Source organism: Podarcis liolepis (genome assembly GCF_965112155.1).
Source record: "Podarcis liolepis genome assembly, chromosome: 1".
NCBI lineage: Eukaryota > Metazoa > Chordata > Lepidosauria > Squamata > Lacertidae > Podarcis > Podarcis liolepis.
Genome location: NC_139554.1, coordinates 12,282,413 through 12,292,386, shown reverse-complemented (window position 1 = coordinate 12,292,386; position 9,974 = coordinate 12,282,413). Strand labels below are relative to the sequence as shown.

At 42.5% G+C, this 9,974-nt stretch overlaps 1 protein-coding gene and 2 long non-coding RNA genes across 4 annotated transcripts in view; 2 read left to right on the top strand and 1 right to left on the bottom strand.

The window, feature by feature from the left end:
* LOC310685923 overlaps positions 1-9,974 on the top strand; it is a 160,487-nt gene that overhangs the window by 75,343 nt on the left and 75,170 nt on the right. The gene's annotated exons all lie outside the window — the stretch shown is intronic.
* On the top strand, positions 294-3,395 carry LOC310686074. The gene is made up of 2 exons (XR_014515706.1): positions 294-410; positions 1,156-3,395. It is a non-coding gene; the product is annotated as an uncharacterized lncRNA (long non-coding RNA).
* Positions 1,955-9,974, bottom strand: part of LOC310714592 (SERTA domain-containing protein 2-like) — a 19,805-nt gene continuing 11,785 nt past the window's right edge. For both annotated transcript variants that reach the window (XM_083520024.1, XM_083520023.1), the window contains exon 3: positions 1,955-5,546. In XM_083520024.1, coding sequence (XP_083376150.1) covers positions 4,688-5,542 — 855 coding nt within the window. In that variant the 5' untranslated portion in view covers positions 5,543-5,546 and the 3' untranslated portion in view covers positions 1,955-4,687. The remainder of the gene's footprint in view (positions 5,547-9,974) is intronic.

Sequence of the window (9,974 nt, the reverse complement as noted above, 5' to 3'; positions counted from 1 at the left end):
GCCTGTCTATACAAGTTGGTTAGCAGCTCTCAAGAGACCCCAGAGCCTTTCCCATCACCTGCTATGTGAACCTGGAACTGACTGACCGACTCTATTATGCAATAAACGGCCCCATTCCAATTGTCTTTGTTGAGTAGGCATTTATGACCCAGTAGTCTCCCTCAGATTCTAGGAGTTAGGAGTTGGTCCTATAGCAGTTGGGAGGGAAGTATCCTGATGCAGCCAGCTGCATGGGATTGAAGCCTCATCCAGGCATAGACATTTATCACAAATACAACACTTTCCCCCTAAGCCAGACCTCTTACCCACATGGTTTTACACCACCCTTGAGTTGTTTTGCCTGGCTGGGATGTATCCTTGAACTCTGACAATGCTTCTTCCTTGCCTGGATAGAGGATAGGGAGGGAAGTGTCAGTGTGAAAGAACCAGCCTAATGTAAAAAAAAGGGGGGGCGTAAAATGCACATTTACAGCTCTGCTTACTTTTGCCTTTAGCCATGGCCATTAGTGGGCTTACAAATACCTCATTCCCTTCCCTCCCCCAATATACAGGGTCACTTTGAGAAAGCATTGGAGGGTTTCTGCCCATGCTACAGGGTCCCATCCTGTCCACATGAGGAATTGTATTTGTATACCACCCATTACCTTAGTCCATCAGTTAAAATATTTTATAAGAAGCTGCTGGGTGAGGCTATCAAAGTGTTTGTAGTAACATGGCAGCATGAGGCTGTTCAGACCAGTGCCTGGTTTTGCAAAGTGGGCTGGATGTAAGCTGAAGCATCTGACAACATGGAGGTGGTTCTCATGTCCAGCAATTGGGTGTACAAGATGGGTTGCACTCCCCTTGAAAGACTATAAATTTAGCTTGGTGACGTGGTCTTGGAATGAGCATTGTCACTGGAAGCCCAGCTTCAGACAAATTACCTGGTGAACTGCAGCTCTCCCTGTGTCTTGAGATCACCCATAAAAGTACAGCTGGCACCATTGCTCCCACCAGTTGAACACCTGCTCATAAATATTTGCTAATGTATTTTAAAGTCAGTTATCATTTAGTCTGCTTTTTTCTTTTTAGTTTTATCAGTCTTTCATCAATTTACGACACACATATACACACAACTACCTAATCTTTCTTGTATATTTCCCTGATATTTCATAGATGAAGGTGCAGTTTAAAAATACTGAAAATGAATGATTGTACATCAAAGACAAATAAGAACTACCTTAAGCCTGGACCGCAATCAGGTTTTCAGGCAAGCTTCTGCACATCTTTTCCTCCCTTGCAATTCTTTCCTGTTCATTGCTTATTCTGTACCTTTCCTCCAACCACCTCACTTCTGGGCTCAGAGTTTCCCTGCCTCCTTTCCTCAGCCACACAAAAATACTCTGTTTTAAGGGCCAATGTGAGGTTCTAATCCCAGCCAGACAACTAACCTGTGTCTCAAAGAACTATAAACACCCTGACGGGTTGTGGGCCAAGCATATGGAATGTTCATAAACATTCCATGCCAACACAGCAACTTGGCCCTCTGGGACCCACAGAGAACCAGCAAAGTCAATACTTATCTACCCACCTGGCATTTCTGTGCTCCAAACTGCTGCCCAGCTAACTGCTTTCTCTGTGAAGTTTGTGATGTGTTTAACGCACCTCTAAAACCTTCTCTGGAAAAGTGGCTGGAGGTAACTGGCGCAGATAAAAGGTAGCGGTCCTCTCCTCAGTGCCATGTTTCTTTACGAAATAGCGCTTTCTTCACACATCTGTAACATGTAGTTAGACCCACAAAATGTGCTGCTCACAGTGCAAGTCAGTATCTCTTGGTTAGGAATGGGACCTCTCATGCCCAAGTCAGGTTATTTGCCCTACCGGCATTATGTATCAGTAGAAAACTAAGGGCAAACAGGAATGCAGTTGTAAGTACACACAAATATTCAAATTAACCAAGAATTACTTCCGTAGATGAGAACTTAGAATGAAATATTTATTATCACAGAAATTTTAAAAAATATTCTTTTAACCACAATTCTGCTTCATCACAGTGCAGAAGGCCCTTACCATTTTCAAGATTCATATTTATACATACAAAGAAGCATTTCTGCACAATCTGTGTACATTCTTTATACCCAAATCCCTTTACATCAAGGATGGACAGCATTTTGTCGAAGGTTCTGCTGCTGTGGTATAGATCTATTTGCATGGGTTGTGCATGTAAACACACTTTGCTTGCCAAGCTGTGCACTAGGGCAACAAAACAGGATTCATTCTGCATTACTTGCAGGATCTGGTTCCATTATTAGTAGAGTCAGGACTAAATAAATAGCCCAATATTTGGAACCCAAGATAGAGTATTTAAATTATTTTCAGATTAAACAAGGTTCTGTTTCCATTATTAAAAAATCTGAAGCTTGATGGATTCCTCATGAACAATAAAATGAAAGTTAAAATAAATAGTTAGAAAACGAGGGTGACAATAGCAATATTACTGATAGTGACACATCTGGATAATTTTCTCCACATCACCTGTGGAACTACCTCATGCATTTATCCTAGGGACATACCGTGATGCTGGTTGTTCCATAACTAACCACGTTCTTGCCCCAGTCTGGAGCCTTTCATCCCCAAAACGCATCACTGTTGAGCCAGTATGCTCTCAGAACAAACCTTCCTCCATTGTCATATCAATACTGGGGTTAGGAGAACATCAATGGGAGTTGGGTGGGAAGGGGAGAAGCAATGATTCCAGCAAGTCAGGTGTGGTTAGAACAGGGCAAGGAACTGATGTTGGCTGGTGCTGCTTTGGCCTGCTTTTCCCTGTGGTGCTTGGGCACCTCCTACTGGAACCAAGTGGCAGCTCAGCTCCAACCAGTGCTAGAGGGCTGCCAGCCTCCGTTTCCCAAAAATGTAATAGGAATTACTTATTACATTTGAGAGCTATGGGGGGGGGCGTGTCTTCCAATTCTAATACAATCTGCTCTGCCTTTAGAAATGTGTCTGGAAGCTATGACAAACAGGATGGCCGGTTTTGGCTTTTGATACTTTGACGCCATCTGTTCTTAGATAGGTATGATGAATGGGTGGAGTGGGCAGAAACTGAGGTGGGTACAGATATCTGATGAATTTCCATAATCAATCAACAACGCTACTGCAGGAAAGGCCTGCTCAGTGGCACCAAAGAAAAGCTGGAAGAGGCTTTAGTCCTGGTGGGCATTGCTGGGGTGCATGCGTCCTGACACATTCATGCATACTGGATGCTGACGGCAGGCCTATGTTACAATATGACAAAATATGCTTCTGCAATTTGTAGGGATCACTGATGTGCAAATTCCTAAACTTCTGATAGGGTGATCCTAAGATCTGCACAGTGCAGACTATTAGCATTTTTCATGCAAAAAAAAAGAAAAGAAGAAGTAAAAACCATCATGAAAGGCATACAATCTATGATTAGCATTTTGAACAAAGCAACACCCCTCCTTCCACAATAAGGACCTTGCTAGGCCCCAGCTGTGCTCTTAGACATATCCCACCCCACTCCTACAGGACAAAGTTGCCAGGAGATAAGAGTGCACACAGTACACTTCAGACACCTCTAGTATCTTGAATTGGTGCCTGCCATTTGGATTTGACGCACTTAAGAATACAAGGTGTGCAAAAATGTTCTGCTTAAGTGATGTATATTGCACATAAAATCTAGAAATCGTGTTGCAGAGATACAATATTCTCCAAAGAGTTAAAATAGTTCTACCTGTACAGTAAATACTAAATTTTAAAAAACCCATATTACTCCCAAATTGAAGCACATAATACTGACAAAGTTTAAAATCAGATAATCTACATATAAATTACATTTGTAAATGCATATAATTAAATACCATAAAATTTCTGAAGCCAGCCATGACGCTGAGAAGTTTCTTGTTTATACCGCCACAAACACCATCCAAGAAAACAAAAAATCTGCAGTTTTAGACAAAGCACTGGAAAGAGTTACAGCATTGCTGCTTAGAGAGGTAGTGCCAGCTCCGTCCAACCAGATCAGTGCTTTGCCGTAACTCTTTTGTTATCTCTAAACTATGATGGAGCAATGTAGTAAAATGTAAAAAGACTATAAAATTTTACAAAAATAAATAGTTTCAAATGCTTTACAAAATGCAAGGCATTTTGCTGCCAAGCATCTTGAAGCTCCTTCAACAAAAGGGAAGAGGCCTGTAGTCCTTTAAATACTTTAAAAATATATTTGTATTTACTGAGGTTGCAAATCCAAGTATGCAACTCCAGTGAATGTCAACAAAGCGTCTCATTTTATATTAAAAATAGAATCATTAGGCTTTAGAAGATGTTTTCCCCTTATGGAAATTACTGTTATGCAAATTTTTCGGACAGATTAAAAATTGCACATTTTAAAAAGTGAGATTTGTGGGACTAGGGAAAGGTGCAAGAGACATATTCCTTGCATTTACCCTAGGATAAAAAAATTGCACAATTGGTTTAATAAATACTCCATTTTATATAACAGCTTGCCACTTTTTTGGTTTATATATAAGTTTTGGAGAGGTTTTGAGAACCACTTAAGGACAATGTCTAACTACCATTCCAACATAACACTTTGCAGTTCAATCCCTCTCTCTGTGTGGCTTTTTCTTCAAACCAGCATAGGGTGGTAGCACAGGAAAAAGTATCTTTGGATTTAAAAAAAGTATCAAGACCCTACAAGAATCTCCATGATATGGTCCAAATCACTGAGATCACTTCTACATATTGGGATGTTGCTTGCTGAGGAGGAATTGCAAGAAGAGAAGGTTTTCAATATCTCTTCTGTGGGTGCCACAGACGATGCTCTTGGAGTAGTTAGTGAGGGGCAGTCAAAGTCTGAATCGTACATCGAAGTGTCAATATCTTCAAAAATGTCATCGATAGCCAAGTCTTTCAAGTAGCTAGTTGAGCTTGAAATTTCGAAGGAACCAAATGCACATTCCACTCCCTTCAAGTCTTGTCTGTCATCTTCCAACCGAAAGCCTGAAGTTTCAGAAGTCTTAAACTGATCATCTCCAGATCCAGCCAGGTACGAAGGTGGGCTCACGTCCTCCATGAAGTCCAAGTCTTTCAGAATAGATGAAATGGCAGATGACATGTCATTATCTGAAACCACCAGCAAGTTGTTTTCAATTGGGCCTTCCACAGGCCGCGGCTCATGACCGTTGGACTCCTGCTGATGAACACCTGGGAAAATGTGTGATGGCATTCCAAACAAATCCAAGCCCAGGTAACTGGAAGGGCTGGTGCTGAAGCCACTGCACATATGAATGAACTGCTGGCTGTTTTCTTGCCTCATCTCCTCCTGGATTTGCCTGACTGTGTTGGCGATAAGGACAGAGCGGTGCAGGTTTGGCTCTGCCAGCATCTTGTAGGTCTGTAGTTTGGTGAGGCACACATTGAGCACCAGCTGCCTCTTGAGTGGATATGGCAGGTTTCGGCTGGAATCGAAGGCACTTGACACACCTGCCATGTTCTCTTCATAATCACTCAGCTTGCGTTTCAGACCTCTTCCCAACATGAACCTGAAACAGAGCATAAACCAATGATAAAACTGCAGAGCGGTATGACACAGTCAAGTATACGGCTGTAACAACACTCCTAGGTTTTATGTGTTATATATCCTTTTTTTACCATGAAAGTCCAGGTGTTATAGTAGAGTTTCCAGACATAAGCCAGACTTGTGTTCAACAAGGGTGCTGTGGCAGTTCTCTTCATAGCAGTGATGGCCAAACTTGGCCCTCCAGCTGTTTTGGGACTACAACTCCCATCATCCCTAGCTAACAGGACCAGTGGTCAGGGATGATGGGAATAGTAGCCCCAAAACAGCTGGAGGGCCAAGTTTGGCCATCACTGCCTTCATAGAGCGAACAGATTGCTGTATTTGGAGGTGGAAAGGAATCTGCTCTAAACTGGCCAGCGACTGGACAGGAGGCGGAAATGCAAGGATAGCAAGAGCTTGCCACAAGCATGAAGAAAAGCTGCTGACCTCAACTTCCCAAGAATCCCAGATTTAATTTTGTAAACACAAGTTTTCTAGCCCTTACAGTTGCCGATATATGCTTGGAAGCATGTGGGCAATGTCTAGTGCAATTCTAGAAGCCCAAGTTAATGATCTGGATATCAGAGTGAGGGGCTTCAGTGGCCATGTTGCTCCTTAGTCCTCCCCCAAACCAGCAGAGTAAACACTAAATTAGGTAAATAAGAAAAACATTCATTTGCTTAATCTTCGTGATTGTAACAGGTCAGAGAATTTTGATTTCCTTAATTTAGCATAATGTTGAGTTTTCAGTGGCAACATTCAGAGACTAAAGATTCTTTCTCAATACCCCCCACCCCCAATCACGCAAAAAATGGTTTAAACATTGAGATTTCAAGTATTCGCTTTAGGCTGCTTGATCTAAAAGCTGGTTTGAGAGCTGAAGGAAAGCTGGGTTCTCCCAATAATTTTTTTTTATTTTGACCATACTCTCTCCTCTTCCCTCCCAACTTGGAAAATAGACTTTTAGTCTTGGCAAACACAGAAAAAAGCTCTCAGAGAAGCTGTTGGAGACTTGCTACTCTGCTCCTGTTGCAAACTCAACAGCTTCCCCATGGCTATAAACAACGTAATGTATTTCAAAGCAGCAGTGCTTTTGCTCAAAATTCCAGACAATGAGGTGCTTGGGAGAGACTTTTTAAGCAGAACTCTTGGCTCGTAAGAAGAAAGTCCTTCAGAACGAGAAAAGCTGGGTGGGAGGGAGAGAGGAATGATCTTGCCAAATCTTCCCAAATGAAGTCAGGCAGGAAACAGCAGTTCTTACAGCAATCGTAGATCAAAGTCCAGCAAAGGGTGCGCACACCAGCCATCCTTGCAACTAAATTCCTCAGTGTTTCTCATTTGACAGCTGTTCCCATAGAACCCTTACATTGCCAAGTTTCAGTAGTAATGTGGAGATCTGGCACAAGAGCTTTTTAAAATGAAAATGAGAAAAAAATAGCATAGGCAAGACTCTTTAAACAGTACTCTAATCAGGATCCCTTCCAATCTTGGAAGAATTGGGAGGTTGTGGGCATGTAGCTGGGTAAAGAGGGTATCTCAAAACCTAACACAGAATTTGTACTTCATAACGATAAAAACCTAAAGCATGATCCCTCAAACCAACTTCCTTAGGACACTCTCAGTTTAAGTGCCATACCAAAAGGGAGCAGCAATTAAGGTTTTTCTACATAGAAAACACTTTTGTGAAAGAAATCACATGCAGATCATTTTATGTCGTGATCACACACTGGCGTACTTGGATGTGGTTTTGAAATATCTAAGGCAAATGGCAAATTTGAGAAAGGTAGCTATGTTGCACCAAAACAACAAACTGTGTTGTGGTATGTTAAAGAAATATTTGTTGAGACTCCAGAACTTTAGTCCATAAAAGCTTACGCCACACTGCATCATATAGTCTTCAAAGCGCCACAAAAACATTGCTTTCTGCAGCTGAAGATAATGGTTTGAATCCAGAAATGTTTTGCATAAGCAGAAAGGCACTTCAATTAGGCAGCCCCACTAAATTCTCCTAATTTCCCCATCCTGCTACAGCCCCCTCAGAAGTGGCTTTTCAAGGGGTGAAGGGGCTGTAATGTGAGGGAGGCACCAGGAAACCTCCACTGTACTAGCCAAGTTGTTTCTCTACCACTAAATCCATACCAATGTGGGTTTCACAACACTTACTATCCCAAACCATTTGCCTGTAGGTTTCTCACACAGAAGCAGTTGGCCTTAGTGAGAGAGCACACTGAAGGCTAAGTTTACTGTGGCATGAAGTTTCATGGATAATCTCATCAACTGGTATGAAATATCATTTGATGTGTCAATATGTAAATGAGGAATTGGCAATCTTATTAATGCATCCCCTTTTCTGGATAGTGCTTAAACCTGCTTTAGAAATAATAAGGTCTGAGTGGTGCTCAAGCCTCCCACAAGTTGGGGCATGGACTCAAGAAAAAGGATCATGTCAGGCCCTTGTTTGGTACTGGAGAGAAGAGAGAATCCAGAAACACCAAAACAAGTTAACTGGGCATTTGCACTGCTGCAGATAGATACCGGTGAAATCTGGGCTTTGCAAATCTGCTTTTGGTAGATCCTTCAATTGCTTCAACACACACACAGAAAGGGTGTATGTGTGTTGGGGATGCATAAATTTGAGATTGAAAGGCAGATTAAGGCTGGATGCAAGTATGTTGTAGACCCTGCACACGGCAGAGGGCCTCCCAACTTCCCTTTCGTCTCAGTACTGGGCTCAGCCAACAGCTGCTCAGCTGACAGTAGTGGTTGCCAGCTCCACATTGCAGTTCAGGCCAGGCAAATCTTCCAAACTAAAGACGACTGTATGAAGATTTTCCTATGACCGAGTGGACCCCTTCTCCCTCCCTGAAATACATACAACATTATGTTCTGCCGCTCTCCTCTGCACAGATCTGTGCCCTTCCCAACAAATGCAGAAATATGCAAAGGTAAGTAAGTACATGGATATTTGCACAACTTATTAAAGATTACAAATGTTGAATTACTGTTTTGTCCAGCTTGTAAAATAAGCGGACCCACCCTCCCCTAACACCGCAGCTCCAACAAGATCTGAGGATGGTCAGATGCAGCACTGATCTACTGGGATGCTCCCCTATCTTTCCACAAAAGTGCCACATAAAGATCATTTAAAACCTCACAAAATGCATCCCGATACCATGAATCCTGACCATCTTGACTACATAATTGTCCCTTTTCGCAGAGGGCACAAGAAAGAAACCAGAAGCACCTTGGAGACCACAGGACATGTAGATTGGGGGGCAGCAAGTGAACAAGATACACATTGGTCTGGTACAGACACAACAGATTTAGGGAGCATGCATGGTAACCACAACTGTGTGAATTGCTTAATGCAGATCTTTTCATGTGAGCACAGCACTTATTAACAAATGGAAAGGTTTTCAAGTGAAAGACTTCGGGTAGGATCCCCCTAACAAGTCCTTTCAGTGCAAAACCTGTATGAGAGCTTCCGCTTGCACAATGGGGTTCCCTCCCTCCCCACATGGCCTCCAAAATTGGCTCAGCAGGGTTTCAGAAGAACCCCTGGAAGAACAGGAAACATTCTGACTGGCAAGCTGAAGTACTTGCAACTGATGGGACATTCAAGGCAGCCTGGTATTGGAAGTCCATCCTTTGACGGCTAAAGCTCCACCTGTGCACAGGAGCTCAAGAGAGCCAGTGAATGTTGTCGGGACTGGAAACATTCTAAACCACTGGAAGTGTTAATCTTAAGCCCCTCACTCTGAAGTGGCAGCAATGCAATTCCTGAGCCACCATCTTCAAGGGAGAAAGACACCTGACACAGGCACCAACTGTTGCAGAGAAACAGCTGCCTTTCCCAACACATGAAGCAAGGACAAAGGCGACTCTTCATGCAGAAGAAAGCACTTAAAGCAAAAGCGCTTTGTTACCCTTTTTTTAAGGGCCTCATTCTCTCTTGTTTTCATGAAGCACTTCCCCAAGAACCACTGCTCCTAAACTGCTTCCTTGTTCTATTTTCCAGGCACAGTTGTAGCTGATCACAGGTGTTTACTTTGGTCATTCAGCTCTCATCTGATCAGTTAAGGAAAGTAAGCAACCACTTCTAAAACCAACATCTTGCAAGACTTCAATAAAGAGGGACTGGAGAGAATCAGCTTCACTTGCCTGTGGCTCTGTTCAAAGCCAATTCTTGGCTGGAAAAGCAAATTGCTGTTTCTGAACTTTGGATACAAACTGAAATGAAAAGCCTGCCATGTTCAGCACAATGGGGGACTCAGATTCCTTGCTTTCTCTTGTTACTACAAGACATTACAAACTTCCCCTGACTGTTTAAATTCACCCCAAAAAGCAGCCAGTAACTCTGGATAAGTAAGCTTGTTACTCTAAATAATATGTATGCAACTCTACTAAACTA